Source organism: Crocodylus siamensis, chromosome 11, assembly GCF_052110815.1.
Source record: "Crocodylus siamensis isolate JL-2025a chromosome 11, ASM5211081v1, whole genome shotgun sequence".
NCBI lineage: Eukaryota > Metazoa > Chordata > Crocodylia > Crocodylidae > Crocodylus > Crocodylus siamensis.
The window spans coordinates 1234079-1255822 of record NC_143405.1 but is presented as its reverse complement, the minus strand read 5'-3'; the positions used below and the strand labels follow the sequence as shown (position 1 = coordinate 1255822).

The 21744-nt window shown below is 40.5% G+C and overlaps 1 protein-coding gene across 2 annotated transcripts in view; it reads right to left on the bottom strand.

Annotated features, from left to right (window-relative positions):
• Window positions 1–21744, bottom strand: part of MAPKAP1 (MAPK associated protein 1) — a 135332-nt gene that overhangs the window by 95864 nt on the left and 17724 nt on the right. For both annotated transcript variants that reach the window (XM_090022890.1, XM_090022891.1), the window contains exons 3-4: window positions 17840–17929; window positions 8322–8470 (exon numbers count right to left, since the gene is read on the bottom strand). In XM_090022890.1, the coding sequence (XP_089879016.1) occupies window positions 8322–8470; window positions 17840–17929 (239 nt within the window). The remainder of the gene's footprint in view (window positions 1–8321; window positions 8471–17839; window positions 17930–21744) is intronic.

Genomic DNA, 21744 nt, shown 5'->3' with positions numbered 1-21744 from the left:
CTCTCTGTAACATACTCTTTTTCCATGGCTCTTTTCATATCCTGCCCTGTATGGAAAACTGTCGGCCTTCCCATCTTCTAAGACCACGTTCTAATGGACTTCAACACAGTTCGGACCTTTAAGGAAGTCTCATTGTTTTATCAGAAGCCTTCAGATAACCAGCACGTGATTTTTTTAACATGAATTTGTGGGGGGGGGAAAGTTAACATCATGCACTGCCTAGCCCTTTGGAGCATCCTGGAGGAGCAGGTAAGTAGGGATCTGCATGTACAGCAAGTTGGCATGAATTGCACAGGTTGTTTTAAATTGCTTTCACACTTCCAGTTCTCACAAACAAAAAACTCCAGTTCAGCTGACAGCTTCATACTAGGCAGGCTATGTTTCTGTTCCTGTCTGTCTGGGGAAGGACAAACGGCCTTCCCTACCAGAAAGAATGCAGATCTACTATAATGAGTCTGAAATCTGGGCTGGAGGACAAAAAGTGGAGCATGCCAAAGGCAAAACAACATAAAGCCACATTTGAGTGTGAAACACAGAAAGTGTCAGTGTGTGCATGCACACACACATTTATCCTGTGTGCATGCATATATACATATACACATATGCACATACATGTATATATCCACACAGACAAGCACATATTCTCATAATGACACCCACACACTTGTTTACTCACTAATTAACCAATTCAGCAGCAGGGCTCTCAGTCATTACTATGAACTGAGTTTCCACTGCACAATGAAGCAAGAGAATTGCAGCAGGTTGAGGATCAAGAACTAATGAGAAATTAGCAGTGAGGTGACCATAAGAGGAACAAAAAGATGAAATGCTAGCTTGTTTTTATAATTCAACACTGGGAAGTGACCACATCTAGATATGCTCTCAGGCTTGTTTTTAGTGTGCAGATTATTAGAGAAAAAAGGTGGTGGGAAGGGCAAGCAGCAGTTTGGTAGGAAAGTGCATATACACAGAACAGCGAAGTGTCAGAGGGAAACTTATGAAGCCCTGGGAAGTGAGAGAGAAGACAGCAGACAGTTTCCATCTGGAGAAGAACAGAAATCTTTTAACTTCTCAGGTCTGGTTGACATTATAAATCTCTGCAGGTATATCTATGTCAGTTCAAGTGTGAAGAGATGCAGTTCCTGACCAACACTGCTCTGCTGGTAGACCCCTAGTTCTGGGGGTATGACTCCATCCACACTGTTTTTACAAAGATAGCTTCTTTCATTCATGGGGGGAAGGTTTTAACTATGCTGGTACGAAGCACAGCTTTGTCATTTCAGCTGCCAGCACTGCTATACCTGTAAGACTCCCCGAGCGTACACAGAACCTTGCTGCTCTCACGAGAAGCTTGTAGACAACGTCATGTAGAGAATTCTCTAACGAGCGTCTCCTGAAACAGAAGAGTCTTAATCATGGTGGACCTTATCTGCTCAGAGCACGCCACAGCAGAACCACATAAAGGATTCACGATGGATTTTATAGAACTGTAAATCTATTAGCCATCTCCCTTGATTTTATTTACATTTCAGAGTGCATACGATATAAACAAATGCCAAAAAATGTAAAATGAACTCGATTTATCCTAAAGTTCTGGAAGATAAAGTCATAACATCCCCTATTTAGTCAAGTATTTGTGCTCTTCTTATCATAATGGTATCTAAACAAAAAATGGTGAAATACAAATTATGCAAAATACGCTCCCTAAAATAAAATATTCAGAATTCAGATGAGAAACCTTCTATTCAGTCTGTGGGCAAAAAAAAAATAAATGAAAAAAATTGCATTGAGTTTTTAATACTGGATTTGTATTTTAGGCAATTTAGTATTAATTACAGTAGCACTGCCTCTTTCGTAAGTTCTTTATCTACTTTCTCCGAGTCAAGCTATTTAATATTGGTGATTGTGGAAAACATTTGTTCATAATTATCTAGACATACACTGGAACAAGACTGAAACAAGAGCAGCATGCAAAAATGTATTTAAGGACTATCATCCCAAAATGCTGCTAAAAGCTATTAACCAGTACGTGTTAATTGCCACAGCATTCATATTAATTTTCACTTCAGGCCCGACATTGTGGAATATTTCCCCTGATACATTTTAAACAAAGTTTAATTTAAGGAACTGCTTCTATCAACACTTATGAAAATTAACAGCCAAGCAATTAGCACTCATGAATTATCCCTTCCCCCATGCGTTCTACAGCTTCATTGTTAAAACAGTTACTAAAGGAGAAATTGTTGGTTTTTATTAAGTTACCACAATCGCATTCACAAAGAATCATACGGCACAACCAAGTCGCACAACTCCTGAAGACAGCTTTTTCAGCATTTGTCAAGACAGAACAGATGCTCTACCTTTTGTTTGATTTTATTTATAATTTGGTTTTATTTCAATCCCTAGTAGCCAGGTAAACCTCTCGGAGCCAGCGAAGACAGAACACTTCCATACGACCCTACAGCTAGCTTGTGATTACAAATCGAAGGAGCTGAAGTCCACTGGAAAGAGTGTGGTGCTCTTCTTGGGTACAGGGACGAAGTTTGCACTCCTGTGATTCCAGTTTATGTTAGAAGCGGAGTAGTTTCTTTCCGTCTTTCTGGTCCCACCTGCCTCTCCCCCATTTTGCATGTGACATCATGACTAGACTCACAGTTCCCTGTTGGCTGTTTTGAGCATTTTTAGCATCTGTTCCTGCTTTGATTTTCCTGGAGCACTTTTGCGCTTGATGACATGCTTTTGAGGACATAAGGTATGCACATAGTTGCACCATTTAGGCAATAAGCATCTCTTAGAAATACATTTGGCAGAAATGGGTCTTGTTAACGTTTCACTAACTAGAGCTTCCCCAGCAAAGTTAGCAAGGATTTGTGAGCTCGATGGTTGCAGGCTTACGTCACAGATAACAGCAATGAGTGTCAATGAAAGGCTCTGCAGAGGTCACGCATGCTGTTCCTAAGCAGAGCACAAAGCTGCCCACTAGGTCATCAGACACTATCTGTGTCACTTGAGAGTACCTTGCTGGTATTTTTCTGTTAGCGTAGATGGTCACCCAACTGAACAGTTCTGACACTAATCCACGACGCTAAATAAGTGTCCTTTGAGCTCAGTGTCTCAGAGACAGAATACCTTCCACAATCGTGGTTTCCACCAGCTCATGTGATGTGGATTTGTGGTTTGAAAATAGACTGCATTTCTATAACCTTTCAATCAGGAAATACCGTGAGCTTGGCAATCGTTAATAAAGGTAGGCAACTGGCATCAGCCCCTTTTATAGATGGGGACATGAAGGACCAGAGCGATTAAGGCCTTGGCCCTTGGTTCCATGGAACTGACTCAAGTCTAAAGCACTTGTTCAAGAGCAAAAAACTTGTACAGCAGGAACCAGATCTTCTGAATCCAAGTGCTGTGCTTAACCACAAGACCAGTATTACTCTCTCATGTTGCTCACCTTGCACTTGGTAATGACTTAATCATACACAATTAATCACTTCTTCCCCACATTGAACAGCTACGTAGGGAAAGGGGAACAACAAATACTTAAAATAAGATTAAAAGAAAACTCCTGGTGCAGGCAAATAAAAAATACCATTTCTGGAATATGCTATATCTGCCTCTACTGTGCAAATTAGACTAAAGACACCTTGGCTGCAAATTTCTGATGCCTTAATAGAGCTCTCTATACAAATTACAAATGAATTGGATACAAAAGTCAGAGGCTTCTAGTGGTTCCAAATTCTCATCAGGTTATTAGCATTTATTAAGCTAAGGCCGTACACCTGCATGATGAACACTGCAGATGCTTTCTAGCTGTTGGGGCTAAGGATTTAGTATACTTATTTTAAGAGGAAACCCAGAACTTCAGAAACTGCAATTGGATGGTAAGTGCCATGCTTATTTTGGAGTTTTTGGTTTGTTTTTTTAAGGACGGGGGAGATTCTAGGTCCCACAAAACTACAACCATTTTTTGTTTGGTTACGTGACAAGAACTCCTAGTGCTGATCAGAGAGCTTTCAGTCTGGGTATATTTTACAAGCTATATTTTCTAATTTATTTTTGATAATTCAATAAACTGATCAAAATCCAGGAGGCAATTAGAGCGCTTTAAAATGTTATGCAGAAATGGCTGGAAAAACAAACCCTAAACTTGACAAGAAAACTGCTGCAAAAATGAGACATTTTAATAAAGTGGCCTGTTTAAAATTACAGAATCTAACACACCTATTTTAAATCAATTATCTTTAAAAAATACATTAATTAACCAACAGGAAAAAATGAATGTCAATTAATGATTGTAGTAAAAGTATTCAGAAATGCAATTCCAGAGTTAGCACAAGTACACACACCAAGAGTGGACAGAGGATAATGCGCTTTTATTTTCCATAGACCTTTTCCCAACAAACAGAAAATCTACATTACATTGATTTTTTTTAAATCAAAGCCTTAGTTATAATCTTAGAGGATTTTAGAGCCATTCTAGTCTCTTGAGTAAATACATAATTAAGTAGGGTTTTTTTTTAAACATGTTTAATTAGGCCCCAAACCCCTCCTTGTCCTCCACCCCCCTACTTCTCCCCAATTATGTACCGTTTTCCCAAGAGACATGAGTGGCTCTGTTAATTATGTAAATAAGGCATGCGCTATTCCCAGGAAAAGAATTATGAATATTTGTGGGAAAAATACTGCTCATTTCTTATCAGTTAAAAATATTATCGTAAACAGCGAAGTTTTGTAGCGCCTACAACATTTCATTGAAAACAGATTCCTTTGGTGTAAGAACAACAAAAAAGCTTGGTGTTCCTAATTTAGGGCAGGTGAAGTAATTTACTGCTGAACTATATAATATTGGTACTATGGCTCAGCCCAGATCTAGTGGCTTTTTCAAACAGCCTGGAAGAAAGGAAAGCACTGACATAAACTTACCCAAAGTAGCACAAACAATGCTGCTATAACTAATACAATCTGATTATGCATTCACAGAATGCTAATTTGATCATTTTGTAGTGTTATTTGAATAGGCACTTTAATTTCTAGGTTTAAAAAAAAAGGGCTTGACTCAGATATAATTCTCTATTAATCACCAAGGTGTCACTGAATATCATATTGATGCATTTCACTAAGATGATAAAAAATGACTAACATGTACAGTATAATTTCCTTCAAATGCTAGCCATTTTCATTACACACCTGCCAAACGCATCAGTATTAAACAGATGAAAATAAGATTTTAATTCTAATACATATTAAAAAAAAGAAAAGTAGCAGCAATTAGGATGGTAAAAAGGATGGTTTTTCCATTTCCAAAATTTTCCAGAAAATCCCTGCACCTAACTCAAACCATGCTCAAGTTTTACAGGATTTCGACCTCTGAAAATTTAACCTAGAGAGACACCCCCCACCTCCTCCACCTTCCGCCCAGAACATTATCTGCTATTCATAAACCTTTGGTAAATCAGAACTGAAACACACACCACCACCAAAATCTGAGCAGCAGACAGAGAAGGCCATCTTGCTACTGCTAGCATCAAAGCACTGGTATCACTTATTCATTATGCTAAAACAACGGTCACAAACAGCAACTTAGCACTAATTACTGCATGCTAATAAATGCAAGATAACAGGCAGAAATAGGCAGTTTGTGCTGCACAGACACCATGGTTTAAGAGCTGCAACTACCAATATTTAATAAAATGCCTTTCTACACGGATGTAATCAAATTGCATATCTGATTTCCCATATTAAAAACACTTAATTGAATGTGAAAATCTCGCACCAAAATGGTAATGATGCTCAAACTTGACACTTCCACAGAAGCCCCCACAAATAAATCCAGCATAACACAGAACATATCAATTATATTGGTAACTGGTAATTGTTTTGAAACAACGTGAAGCTTTTTTATGACCTCAATATTCATATTTCAGTTTTCTAGGGTTTATGACAGAAAAGGTATAGCCCAGGCTAGAATGGAGCATGTAACAGGAGATGGTTTATGAAGTACCTGCATTCAGATACCCAAGTTGACCAATCAATCAGGCTCCAAACCTCATCTACATAAGCAGATTTTGGTAGGGAGCTGAGTGTGTTGGGGATAGGACTAGTGAGAAATGTTTTTTAAGCCATATTGTTCTGCTGACTGTGCTCAGATGAGGGTGGTATGCAAAGTGAAGTGCAATGATTTGCATTTATATTTTGCATTTCTTACGTTGCTGTATTTTTAAAGGCACACTAGGAGCACTTGGTTTAATAAAAGATATCACATCTACCCAAAGCATCTGGCCTGCCCACGAGCACTGAAAGCCTTTGATACCATAATTGCCATTGTTTGTGCAGCTCTTCCTACCAAAATCTAAGAAATTGTTTACACTGTGGTCGCCAATACAAAGTAAGCACCCTCAGGGAAGGAGTCAGAAAAGTTTAGCACAGTGGCACTAAACTTTATGGGGAAGGAAGAGAATTGATCTCTCCAAGGCAAATAGCCATAAAGCCTTTAGACTAGACTAGATCACACGGACTCTTGATACGGTCTAGTATGGTATTCCCTATAGTTTGGCTGGTATACTGCTCAAGCTGTACAGTTTCCATGTACAATTTCTTCTCAATTAGCACATATAAAAACTAGTACTACATACTACTGGAATGACAGAAGTCTGGGCTTAATTAATTAAGGGATGCACCAACTCTGGTGACAGCGTAGAATGCTAGACAGAAATCTTCAAATTGCCTCATTTTGATTAACTCATTTTCCCTCGCATCAATTCAGCATGCATTTCAGCAACAGCTACAGCTAGAACCAATGACTGGAATTAGAGGATAAATTCAGATCCTGCCAAAGCTCAACTGATGGTTCTGGGCAACTAGCAAACCCACCAGCAATTATGGCCCTCAGCCAAACTCCAACACATTGCCCAAACCAGTGGCAGAAACACTAGGGGTCATGCAGTCCTGGGAGACTGCTCACACCACTCTTCCTTCACCGTTCCCATAACATGACGCATACAGGCCACTCCTGCCTCCTCCCACTTCCAGGCACCAAGGAGTGGGAAAAGTCCAGACTACGAAAAGAGGCTGATACGCTTCCTCCTCTACACAGCACTGCAAACCCCCAGCAAACCTTTACCATCTGTACTGCATTCCCTAGTTGGTGGTATAAGGGAGGGACGGATAGTCTAGTAGTTTCCTTGTTCTGCCAGCCCTTCTATGGAAGCTTGGACAAGGTACTTGGGCTTAGATCCACAAAAGGTCATAGACACCTAACATGGACAGCAGGTGAAATGATGCTTTAAGTACAAGAGTGCAGCCCTTATAACCCGGCCTAACCTGTCAAGGACTTAATGCCCATAGATCCACAAGTTCCACTTCTCCACAAATCCAGAATTGCCTCCCTCTCGGCAGAGTGAGCAGCCCGACACCTACCTCACGTTGAAGCCCAAGTGGGGATGTCAAAACAGGGGCTCTCCTGCACAGCTCCCCAGTCTAAGACGCATGCTCCACTGCATTTCAAATGGAGCATCAGCCCCCTGATCCATTTCTCACTTGGGCACCAAGCTCCAGGAACAGAGTTGTCATCTGGCTGACCACCTGTCACTTCAGCATTCCCCACCAGTCACAGCCAGCGTGCTGGCCAATGGAAATCCCAATGAAAGATGCCTAACTCTCCCCACTCACTGCAAAAGAGAGCTCAGTTAAGTAACTCGGGGCTGTGAACTATACTCTGGGACATCTAAAAGTTAGGTACAGCATTGCTCAGCCTTGTGGAAGCTCTGAACTCAGCCTTTAGTTTCTCTCTGCCTCATTTTCTCAGCTCCAAAATGGGATAAAGTCCTTTCCTACCTCACAAAGGTGTTGTAAGGATAAATACGGGCATAACAGTGAGGCACTCACAGACTTCTATTGTGGGGCTAGACAGGTTAGATCAAACCAGTGTGTAATGCAACAGAATATCAGTACTCAGGCTCTCACCACCACCTGCCTAGAAGTGAGAGGTCTGAAAGCTGCACTAAGTATTTTACTTAAGCCACCATGTGTTGGAATGGGGACACAAGTCTACAACATCATGTACAAAGGCACAGCATGCATATCATTCACTCGGTATTTTCATGCTTCTATTGCACCTGGGAACCATTGCAATTAAGACTAAAAGAAAGGAGTTTCTAGATAACCCGTTAAAGATAATTAACTATAGACCTGCTATGCTTTTTAATTAAAACCTAAACAAATATCTTCATATCACACTTTCATAAGGGCAGAAGGATTGAGCTAACCTTCAGGTCAGGAGACAGCCGAATGTCAGAGGAAAAAAAAAAAGCTGGTTCCCTTACCTTGCCATCAAATTTTGAGTACTCATTGAAAGGATTGTTCAGCTGCAGTGGGCACTGCTCAAGTCGCACAGACAGTATAGACTGCTTCCCCAAATGTGGAGACTTGACTTTGAAATTCTTTTTTTCAAACAGAGAGCTCAGCTCCTCTGCTGCAGTTCAAAAAGGAGATAAAAACATTTGCATTACTACATGCAGAGAAAATACTGTTTAGTGTAGGAAGATGATGAACTGGAGATGAATTAATAAAATACAATACAATACAGGCTGGACAAAGTAGAGAAGGAGCCCACCATTCACCCTGCAATGGAGGCCCAATCACAATCAGGCCCAATGTTTAAGATTATGACACACGTGACAATAACAGTAATACTGATATCATGCATACTTAGAAATATAACAGCTAGGGAAGACAGACAAGCTTGTGGTTCTGGGTTTAATCTAAACCTGATGGGGTTAATGGGGGGCGGGGGGAGAACCTCTTGGAGCAGGCTGTCTCAGTATGGCCTATGAGTAGACTTCTTACACCTCCTCTGATCCAGCACAGCAAATGTTGTATACTTCCCCAAAGTAAGCACGCTGCATCTGTAGGCCTTATTTGAAAAAACAAGACTGGTAACCCCATTCTCGAGACAAGTATTTTGGGTCAGAAAGAAGTACTGTGACGAAATGGTGACAAAAGCTACTGTGCAATTGTCAGGCTTATGGAACCTAATAAAGGATGGTATATGACACAAGGATGCTGGATAGCCAGGGAGAGTTTAAACTCAAATTTATGGACAGAGACACTTTTTTAAATAAAGGGAAAGTCCTTGTTACAAGGTCACTGCAAAATCAGGACGGATGAATATAGCTCAAAGCCTATAACACTTTAGCCTACTGGTATCAACGTCTGATTCTCTGGTAACCATGAGTAAGTCCGGACAAGTTTGCTAAACATCTGCTCAAGGAGCAAACGACCCCCAAACTCAATCAATCTCTCTCTGAGAATCAGCATCAATTCCCCTAAACTGATTGTGCTCTGTTCTGTATTCATACGTTTGGATTCTCTCACATCCCAAAGATTTACATGCTACTCCTCCAGAGAATTAAAACAGCTACTAAGGCAGATTGAACAGGGACTCAAAAACCATTGTTGCAGGCAGTCAGTTCATTTTTTAAATTGTGAAATTAAAACTTGTCAAACTCTAACTAGTAAAAAATTCAGTTTTATTTTTATCCAGCAGATTGCCTGAAAATTCACACAGTTGGCAAGGGTACTACACAGATGTATGTACCAAAAGATACCCAACTGGCCTGGGGGTGGGATGGAGGTTAACCCAGAAAAGTGTGATTAAACTCTCTCCTTAACTGTGAAAATATATACCCCATTATGTATTCCATTTATATGGCAGGTTTGTTTTCAGTTGCTCTTGTTTAAAAAAAAAAAATTCTCATTTGCAATTATGTAGTATTGTGAGCCATTATTTCTTGTGCCTTTGGAAGGCACTTTGTACCCTGGAGTTCTGTATAATGGTTTTATTGGTTCAAGTGCAAAAGCAAGTGGTTTATTTGCTAGTCTTGTTTCTTGGGAAATGTTTGAGATGTCTTTGTTTATTGTTTTCTTTGCTGGGACGTGCAGAAAGAGGAGCTCTGGTGTTCTGTGTTCATTACTGTAGCATCTGTTTTGCTTTGAATGTTGTATAGTTTTTGAGTCCAAACCACGTGTGACTCAGGAGTTTAGAATTACAGCTTCTTCCACAATGCTGTAAGTATAGCTAGCTAAGAAATGGTTTCCCATCCTGAAAAATTTTGAGATTTCAAAAAATTTTCCCATTCTGTAGCAGAAGAATGAGCTCAACAGCCGTTAGTGGTTTTGTGCAAAACATGAGACAGAGCTAACTGCCCCAAAAGAGCCAGAAGGCCTAGTACTTAAAGTGTTCACCTGGGATGTGGAAGACTCTCTCTGTCTCCGTGTCTCCCCCTCCTTATCTATAAGTACCAAATAAAACAGTTCAGGAAAGAGACACTGAGAAACACAGCCACCCCAACTGTGGAAGGCCTGGTTAAAGTCTCGACCCAAGTCAGGAAGAGCAGAGCCTTGAACCTAGGTCACAGCCCTAATCATCTGACTATTTGCTGTTGGTGAAACAGGCATATTTCCAAAAAAGTCTCAATTCAGATGAACAGACATATGTAACCAATGTTTACTGAAAAATTCCCACCCAGGTTTGGCTCTAAGAAGGAAGAGGCCAAACCTAGTGGAACTGGCAGGCAACACTGCTTTTAACAGCCTTTGGTTTTAGAAAGGAAGGCAGAGAGCATGCCTTTACAGTGCACTAGGATTTACTATACTGCACTCACTTTCTGCTCAAAGGAAATCTTCATAATTAGCCTGCACTACATTATTATTTCTCTTGTATGGAATTTTTTAGCTATATACGTTATTCTCTACAGGTCCAAAGTGTCTCTAAGGCTGTCTCAATGGAGTGTAAAATGTACTGGTTATTTATCCTGCTTTTTGCCTACTTCATTGCATATTTCAGTTTCATCAATATCTTATTGATAAATTCATCTGAACAACAAATTAAGCACCTTCTTAGGCTGTCTTGTAAAGCTTCTCTAACTTCACTGCTAGCCTTCCTTTTGGTAGGTGAAACCCACCCGGGTATCATTACAAAGCCCTGGTGGACAGATGGGCAACATTTAAAAAACACACACATATGCACACGTGTGCAAACACATTAGTGCACCCCATTACTTTTCATACTATCTTTTAATCTCTTTCTCAACATTCCTCATTCAAAAACAAAACCAGAAAACTCCTGGTTGCAATTTACAGAACCACAAAATATTCAAGAAAAATAATCTGCAACAGAGAGCTCTTGCAGCAATACAAACAACATTTGTGTGGAAACCAGGCATACATGGCCAAAAAAGCTGATCAGCAACTTAAACAAAAAACACATTAACAAACAAACAAAAAATGCCAGTATCTATATACTAAATATTTATCTGCTTTTATTACCACTTTGAAATGTATGGCCAAACAACTGTTTTAGTGTCAAGTCTTGTTATTATTCTACCCTGAGGATCTGAGTTGGGCATAGCAAGTTTAACTGTTTTAGAGAACAATAACATGCTGTTCTCCAAGTAGATATCTCTAACATGAATGTTGCTGCAACACACCAGTGCTGCTGTGAGAGAACTGAGGCATGGGGAGGGAAGCAGATCTCTGGCACAATGGGAACAAAGTCTAGAGCTCTAGTACCTCAGACATCAATGTCTACCTTCACACGGCTGTTTACAGGGTCCCCTTAAACACTTGCTCATCAGCTTCCCCCTACACATCTCTACTTTCCCCTAGTCTACCATTACTCAAGGACTACATACACGTGCAGCCACAGGCCTACTCTCATGAAAACGCATTTGCAGATCTTGGACTCAGATCATCAGATCATGGACTCTGTCCCATGCAGATTTCATAGATTTCATAGACATTCGGGCTGGAAGGGAGCTCGGGAGACCATCGAGTCCAGCCCCCTGCCCAAAGGGCAGGAAGTCAGCTGGGGTCATAGGATCCCAGCAAGATAAGCATCCAATTTACTCTTGAAGGTGTTCAATGTAGGTGCTTGAACCACCTCCGCTGGCAGACTGTTCCAGACCTTGGGGGCTCGGACAGTAAAGAAATTCTTCCTTATGTCCAGCCTGAAACGGTCTTGCAGGAGTTTGTGACCGTTCGACCTCGTCATCCCTTGGGGCGCTCTGGTGAACAGATGTTCCCCCAGATCCTGGTGGTCACCCCTGATAAACTTATAGGTGGCCATCAGATCACCCCTGAGCCTGCGCTTTTCCAGGCTAAAGAGTCCCATGGCTCTCAGCCTGTCATTGTAAGATCTGTTTTCCTGACTTCTGATCATGCGCGTGGCTCTCCTCTGGACTCTCTCAAGCTTCTCCACATCCTTTTTGAATTGTGGAGCCCAAAACTGGACGCAGTACTCCAGCTGCGGCCTCACCAAGGCCGAGTACAAGGGGAGAATGACGTCCCGGGATTTGCTCGAGAAGCATCTATGGATACAAGCCAGCGTTTTGGTCGCTTTACTAGCTGCAGCATCACACTGGAGGCTCATGTTCATCTTGTGGTCAATGATGACCCCCAAGTCTCTTTCTTCTGTAGTGCTAACCAACGTAGCACTGCCGAGCCTATAAGGGTGCTGCAGGTTTTTCCTCCCAAGGTGGAGAACCTTGCATTTTTTGGTGTTAAACACCATCAGGTTCTCATCTGCCCATTTGCTGAGCTTGTCCAGGTCACCCTGGATCACCCGCCTATCTTCTGGCGTGGATGCTTTGCCCCAAAGTTTGGTGTCATCGGCGAACTTGGCCAGTCCACTCCTGACTCCAATGTCCACATCGTTAATGAAGATGTTGAACAGTATGGGTCCCAGGACAGAGCCTTGAGGGACCCCACTGGTCACAGGGCACCATGATGCGTGACTGCCATCAATCACAACCCTCTGGGTCCGATCACGGAGCCAATTTCCCAGCCAGCGGATCGTGGTGGAGGCAAGGCCACAACTGGCCAGTTTGGCCAAGAGGTGATCATGGGTTACCAGATCAAAAGCTTTTTTGAAGTCAAGATATATGACATCAACCTCTTCTCCCTTGTCCAGGTGATAGGTCACCTGGTCATAGAAGGAAATGAGATTGGTCAAACAAGACCTACATGCAACAAACCCGTGCTGGCTATCCCTTAGGATGTTAGCCTGGGCCAGTCCCTCAAGGATGGCCTCCTTAATAAACTTTTCTAGGATCTTCCCCAGGATAGAAGTCAGGCTAATGGGCCCGTAGTTAGCCGGATCCACTCTCCTCCCTTTCTTGAAGATCGGCACCACATTGGCCTTCTTCCAGTCTTCGGGCACTACACCAGAGCGCCAGGAGTTTTCAAAGATCCAAAGCCCAGATGATGGGCTGTGATGGCGATCCTCCCTGGCCTTCCTTCCCTACTCACTTCCAAGCTATCCCCACATCTGCCTGTCCTTCCCAAGACGCAAGCAATTAGAGGATGGGATGTTGGAAGCCCCCGTTGGAATCCCAAGGACCATCCCAATGAAGCTGGGGCAGGGGCTTGTACTTTGTTATGCTTTTGCTATGTAAAGATACCATAAAAGAGAGGTTTGGATGTCTTTACCCATGGGGCACTCTGGAGCAGACTGGGAATTCTACCTGCTTCCAATTATCTCTTGCAAAGGTAATGATTTGTTGGTCTCTCAAGACAGGTTTCAGGGTATACATGCTATATACCAATTAGCTCAATTTTTTTCACAAGTGCCAGTGACAGTATGTTATCACTGTCAGTCTTACCAGCATATTAAAAATGGTAGGTCCTCTCCAGAAAAGAACCATTGGGGGCATCTAGCCATGTGACAGGTTCAAATTTGATTGAACCCAACAATTCAAAAGAATTAAAAATCATGCAGGTTTTAAAAGCAGCCTGTTTTAGAAACAGGTTATTACAACAAGCTGTTTGAGAAAGAAACAGAGTTCAGGAGAAAAAGTTAATTTTGTCTTTCAAAAGAGCTGCTTCACAGTCTATTTCTGATCAGTTCATATTCTGTGACCATGGGCTAAGGAAAATGCATGGAGGTAAAGTACGTCACCCAGAGCCAAAAGCTGCAGAATGGGGAGCGAAATACAAGAGGGGCAATAACAGGAAAATATATCTATGCCCTACTTGAATATTTCTTTTCTCGGTGCACTAGGGTCCACAGATCCATGATATCTCTGCTCTATGCAGGCTCAGAGGCAGACCAAATCTGGAACCAGTATCAGATGAGGAAGGGCCACATCAGAGAAACCACCAATTGAGATGACTCCATAGCTTAGGGATTCTCTAACCAGTCTTTACTTATAGCAAATGTAATATTAACACTAAATAGAACGATTCTCCTGAAGAGCAAGGCCTTCAGTGAATAATATACATGGGGTACCACCTAATGATCCAGTCAGTATCTTCTCCCAACTGACAGCCCATTCAGGGAGGTTTGATCTGTAGATCCCAAGAAAGGACATTTGCAGGTAAGTCACAAATAAATATTTCCACTCCATCTGTCCATGATTTCCAAAGCAAAATGTCCACTCAGGGAGGAGAGTATTTATGATTATATACCAAGACAGAAGAGGATAACTTCCAAGACATACTAAGATAGACCGGTAAGTAGCACCTATTTTCTGACAACCTTAGATGATAAATGGATTTGCAATTTATAGAATCCAGAAGAGATATGAGGATACAGGTGGTTACTTCGCAGATTTCTCTGCATGAGGTATATAATCTTTCTGCCCCTGAACTGCCACACCTCTGATGGAGTCTGATTTGGTTTTTAAAAGATAGAATTTTGCTTTTAGATCTGTATGCTTCTGAGACAGCTACCTGGAAACAGATCATTTTGAACCCTTCTTTCCCTTTGACATGAGCTGGTAAAGTAGAAACAGAACATTTTTCTTTTGAAATTGAGCTACATGATGAATATATACTTTAAGAACTGTGCAGATTTCTCTTAGGGATGTGACAATGTTGGAAGGACAATTTCTCGAGCTCTATGGAGTCTGGAGTTAATCTTTGCTGAGTTCTGCATCCCACTTCATTTGCATGTAAAGTGCACTCCTCAAGTTTCAGACACCCAGACCCTGTCTACCCTGGGAGGTCTCTGTCACAGTAACTATGCTGGCATGCCAATACCAACAGAGATGGGCATAAGAGTCATTTTACCCTGGATCTGCTCAGACTCAGTGACCTGATGGGAGCAACCTCTGCCAGAGGTACAATAAGAGGAAACTCTGTACCTGCCTCATGTGAGCACGGGCTCAATAAGAACGCCCACTCAGGAGACCACCGATCCCAGAAGACAGAGGGAACAGCTCACAAATGCGTCCTTCCCTGGAGAGACTGACTTCGTTCATCAAATATTTCAGTTTCAAAAAAAGGTGTGGGTGACAGTGCCTGCCTTTACTCCACTGCAAGGGCTCTACTGAAAGTGTTAACTAACCCTTGCCCCCACTCAGCACAAAATTAACTGCCTGGTAACCTTTTCCCAAGGGGCAAAAGGAGTGATACATACCTACCAGGCTTCTAAAGCACCTGCAGAGCTCCAACATAAACACTCTCTCCTCTATGATAGTAGTTTAAAATGTCTCTCACTATTTGTGTCTCCAGCTCTGACTTGCAATGCTTTCCTTCCTTCCTACAGAGGTGAGCTCCCTTTGTGGGCACGTACATATTCACGGGTAAAGGGAAGGAAGCACACTCCAGACCCACCTTTTCTCCATGGATTTGCTGTCCCCTGCGAGAATAAGAAGGGGCATCCTACACTCACATTTACTCCCAGACTTCATGCCAAGAACTTATACTGAGGAGCTTATCCTCACAGAGTCCAGTCAGCTCTCATTTTGGGCCCCTTGGACTGACTCCTAGAGAAAAGCCCTGAATCAGTTTTAGTAAGATGAAGGAGATAGTGAAGCTCTTTTTTTTCCACTAGTGCTTACTGTTGAGGCAACTATTGGGGCTCAAATACCCTTGAAACCCTTTTTTCTTGCGACTTCCTGATCCTCCTTGGATAGAGGTTAAGAGGATTGTTCCCTCCTTCTTTGGCTCTGCTCTACCATGCTGCTCTCCATGAGGGTGAGCAGGGGCCAAAGAGTCCCTGTGACTTTGGGGAGAAGCACAAACACTTGTTCTAATAAAAGCAGGTGCCAAGAGCTCAGCAATTTTAAGGATTTCTCTCTTTTTTTTTTCTAATTTAAATTTACTTGAAAGCAAGGAAGAACTGGTTGGCCTGTTCGTGTTTTGCAGCTGGAGAAGTAAACAGAAAACTAAGAGTTTCTCAGGGGAAGCTGTATCTCCCTCTGCCACTGGCTAACAAGCCCAGTCTGGCACCAAAGCTCCACAAAGCAGGCACCCCATGTCATGGGTTGGTGGGGATAACTAGAAGAAAATACAAATAGCTTGAATAAAAACTAGATTTAAATGTACTTCAGTTCAAAGACACAACAAGCAATATAGTAAGGGATAACAAACAAGGAGAGGACTATACCCTGAGTAGTCAAAACATTGAGCAAAAGGAGTTGGAGGTTATGGTGGATTAAACCTTAAAACCTTCACCACAGTGCTTAACAGGAGTAAAAAGGCAAACCATTTGAGGATGCATTAGTAGAGGTATCAAACATTCTGGAAACTCTACTGGGGATTAGTGCAACCATGTCTGAAATCCTGTGAGCAGCTCTGTTCATTCTCATAAAAAGGATATTAGAGACCTGGAAGAGGTTCTGCAAAGGGCACCCAAAAAGATACAGGGACTTAGGCAGAGAATAGATTACATAGAGACCTCATTAAGATGTACACAAATTTTGAAAGAAGTAGGCATGACAGACCATGCAAGCCTTTGAGAGAGTGTGTCAAATACAACACGAACAGATACTAGCTTGAGCTAAGAAATAAGAGAATTGGGATGAAATTTTTATTTCATGTATTGTCATTTAAATTACAAAGAATATCAGTATGGGAAACTAAATTATTAAAAAAAAAAAAGAGGTATTTGGTATAGGCATTTGCAGGGGAGACAACAGTTACATTGGTTTCAAAAATAAGGATTTCTGGATTAAGTTAATTCTAAAATTCCTTGAGATCCTATCTGTATAGGTTATATTGCGAACAAGAACCATCTTTCCATCTTTTGATAATGATTCAATCAAGTGAAGGCAAGATAGAAAACTGCTTAAAAGCCCCCAAAAGCCTAGAGCTCCCTGAAGGCAAAGGTCAGCTATTTTTAATAGCATTTCTCTATTTTAATAGTGTCTTTTTAAATTCCTCCTTACCCAGAAAAATGACAGAATTATTTTTACAATCTGAAAATGCAACCTTTAAAAAAATTAATTATACATACACTCATCCATAACATCAAGCTTATTTGAAATATATTCTCTCACTTGCTTAAACAGAGGGGTCTTCCATTCTGGATGGAGATGTTTTTAGTATGCCTACCTATATAGCATGCAGGGTCAAACCTCACCAGTTGTTAGATTAATTAAACAAGCTCCCTGAAAAAAATCCCAAGCATATTTCATTGTCCTCAGTGTTGATTTATCAAGCTAAAAAGAGCCTTAAAAATGTAAGATAAACAATAATATTATAAGCTACCAAGTCTGCAACCACTGTATTAACAAGCAATATTTATTCTGAGATATTCTAAAAAATTGTAATTTATTAAATCCTACCAAGGACAGTAGCTTTTAAGCAATTTCTTTATTTTCTCTTTGTCAATTTAAATCATTGTGTGTTAGTTAGAGCTGAAAAAGGAATGGGGTCGAGGGGACGGTAGCCAAATATCTATGGGGAACACACAACGGGGGAGGGATGGAAGGAAGTCATAATTATGAACTGGTATTTCCCCTATGCCTTGGAAGTGCAAGTGAAAATTACAAACTGAATATTTTGCAAACTAATATCAAACATAAAGATGACATTAAAAGTAAAATATATTTTTTACCTGAATAAGAAGTATTTCTGTCTTTCCACTGAACATTTTTGCATTTTATCTGGTTTTGTCTCTCTTTTCGTAGTCGTTCTAGTCTCTGAGCTTGAAAAGAAATATTATAACTATAAGTTTGTCAATGAAGTTTACTATAAACAAAGACATAATTAACTACCTTTATATGAATAAAGATGTTTTATACTGCATATGTAGGGGGAAAAGTCATAAAATTTTAAAGGTGGCACCCCTGAAAAGCAAATACCAACAAAAACATGAAAATGTTCTTGATTTATAATTGAAATTAGAGGATATAAAACATTAATAGAGATCATAAAGATAGTATTAACATGGAAGAGAATAATAAAATGTGAAAACTTCTGTGATTAATATGACATTTCATTATATAAATCATTAATAACGGTCTTAAAGGAATTTTAATGCACAAATGAACTGAAGTGAATATTACATTACAGGAATAAAATTACTGTTATGAATTACTCTACCCGTTTCAAAAATTAAAGATAAATGAACTCAGACTAGACTATTAAAGTTTTAAATATAAAATCCTTTATCTAAAAATCATGAAAATTATAAAATGTCAAAGCTATATAAATTAGCATAGCTTTTTCTTCAGTGTGCTGAAACAGTTTATAGGTAGTAAAATAAATGATTTGTATCTTCACAACATTAGTTAAATCTTTAAAAGAATATAATATTTCTTTACATATTTTGACTTAATCTCCAAAACAGGGATTAACAATAAGCCTCAAATAGTTAAAATATCAAAAAGCTGAGACACTAGGGGCCCCTCTGATACCTTAAATTCACTTATTTTTAACACTACATTTATCTCGGAAGATGAACTGTCAAGTAAATAACCTGGTAGAAGCTACCCCAAGAAAATGACCACCAGAAATTACTGATGCAGTAATGCATCCAGTGCCAACAAGAAAGCAGATTAGACTGGCAAGTAGAACTAATGCTTTTGGTCATTCAAGGAAACAATCTGCTGGATATATTAACTATTTTGATGTATTGAGATCATTCATTAATTAAAATGGGCCCTTAGAGGAGATTTTAAAATACTAAATTATTCTGACAATTTTAAAGCATAATTTTAATTTCTGTGCAATTTTACTAGTAAAAAAATCCCCCCCAAACTTTGATAAATATATTCCAGACCTTCACCTCTTTGTACTTAGTAAAACACATTTGGCTCCCAACTGCTAGTGTTCTAAGTAGCAGAATTCTCAGCCAAATCACTGATGAAAAAAATTTGCCAGTACTAGAGGTAATGCCTTAAAAACAAGATCCACAACGATATTTAGGGGCCTCGATGCTTTTGTGGATCTTGGCCAAAGTGTAAGAAAGAAGTGGGAACATTTCCACTCATAACTGCAAAATGTACAGCATTAAATGCTATTCTGTTGTGAAAATTATATTTTAAAGGATGCAGCCATATCCCTCTAAATTGTTAGTCAAGTCATAGTTAAAAATTACCTTCCAAAAACATGTTTGATTTGTACCACTATAAAAAGCATCCCTCTCAAACTGCCTCATCTGCAGCACAACACCCCTTATTAGTAAATATGTCAGCATTTACAATAACTTTTCAATTTTTGAAATGTTTTTGTCTTCATCTTTCGCTGTAACCAGGGAAAGGGATGGAAGAACAAAGAAAGAGTAGCACTTCTTTATCCATTGCCAACTGGATATGATGGGCTGTGGTGCTGAATAAAAAAGAAGTGGCCATATTCCGCCAAGTACAGAGGACCCTCCCAAAGCCAAGTGCATTTTTGCGGGCCTACAAGGTCCTGTGTGAGAAGTGCAGAGCTGCTCGTACACGAAGGAAGGGGGTTCTGCACCATGCCCCAAAGCCTTCACACTCAGCTAGGGTGTGCCTGTATTCCTCTTCCCTAATCTTTCTAGGCTTCCTACAAATCCAGCTAGAGAAATCTGGTTTTGTACAGGGAAGGGTTAATGTCCACTTCACCAAACAAATGGAGAGAGGTGCAGTTATTCCATCTCAACAAATTCCTTTTCCTACATAAAGTTGGTTCCAAATTATCATTCATTACATAATTGTACTATAGCAACTCTAAATTAGATGGAATTATCAGTATCTATTAGAAGTTTGAATTATTTAAGGTTCATTCTCACAAACGTATTAGTTTGAAAGCTTTCAGTGTCAAAAATTTCGTTGACCATATGTAGTCTCTTTCCATTAAATATTAAGAATTTGATGAGCCTTTGTTCTTAGCCCTGAGTTTTGGGTAGAAGAAACTGTTAAAGCCCTTTACCAACTGTAATAAACTTTTCTCACCACCTCCGGGATTTTTTTAGGATTTTGGGGGCAGGGAAAGGGGTCAGTGAGAGGAAGGAGGGGCTGGTAAGGACCACTTTCTACTTTACAACCCTTGAATAACTCTCAAGGTTTAAAACCTGAAATCGAACCTACTCTAAAACATATAAGCAGAGAGAAGAAGTACTCAACAGCCAATGTTTCTGTTGCCTATAACAAGTGTTGAGTCCCTCCTGCCACAGGAAAGAGCCTGTTTCCACAGCTTGTGAGACAGCAGCAATGCACAGGTAAGGAGGTACTAAAGGCTGTGTAATGAAATGGATTTTGATTAAACCATTTGAATTCAGCTCCATCCAAAACAAAGGATGGTAAATGAAAGTTTACTTATAAAAAAAAAATCTTTTAAAAGCATATAGCTGGATATGAAAATAATAGAGAATAAAAATGAGATTCTACCCGAAGAAAATGTCTGCCATTATCTGCTAGAAGACAGGACTACTCCACCTACTATACTCTAACACAAAGCATCTCAGCTACGTGTCAACAAACAAACCAAATCTCCTGTTCTTCAGGACAAAGAATGAACGCTCAAACAATCAGCCATGAAATTAAGTAGCTAACAAAAAATAACCATATAACAATAGCTAAGCACTGGTTGCAGTTTCATAGTTAGACTGAGTTTTACATTCAAAGGAAATATCCAGCCACTGAAGTGTTCTGTGTATGCAGAATACTGTTCATCTTCCTCAAAATGACAGAATTTACTCGATGAGTATAGAATGTATTTTCTGAACATTTAAAAATAAATCAATTAGCATAAGACTTAAAACAAAGGCCTTTTTAAGACAGTGTTAGTGCCTAGAGGCAAATGATTTTAAATCTCAATGCATAACATAACACAGACTCTTCTATACAAGCAGTCCTCAGACTTATGACAATTGGTTCCTGGAAACTGTGTCTTAAGTCGAAACGTTGCAACTCGGAACCAATTTCCCATAGGAAACAATGTTATAAATGGGGGATTGGTTCCTGAACCAAGGCCCGATACCCTATTTTCACCCAAAAAAACCCAGAATGATGTACTCAATCAATTATAGACGAGTAATATAGCTACATTAATGTATTTATACAGTACAATCGCAACTTACACGGGGGTTACGTTCCAAAGTCAGTGCTTATAGTTGAGATCATGTATAGCTGAAATCACTGGGCTTCAGGGCTGAGCAGCTGCTGCCGGGCCCGGAGCAGGTGGGTGTGGCGCCGCACAGCCCGTGCATGCAGTGCAACAGCTGTGCAACAGCACGCACTTCTTGCCCCTCTTGTCCTCTGCCACCCCGTCCCGCCAGCGCAGCCAGCTGAGCATGAGCCCCCCAGCCATGCTGGCGAGTGCAGGCAATACCACGCGGCGCCACACTACGCGCCATGCCCCGGCTGGCACCCGGCAGCCAGCCCCAGCAGCCAAGCACGGAAAGCTGAATTTGTGTAAGTTAAATATGCGTAAGTTGCGACCGTACTGTATTGTACATAGCAATCATATTATTTGGAAAGACTTCTTTGAGGTGACCTTGCTGGACTTTTTGAAGGGCTCTTGGTTGGATTTTTGGAAGGGTTCTTGGCT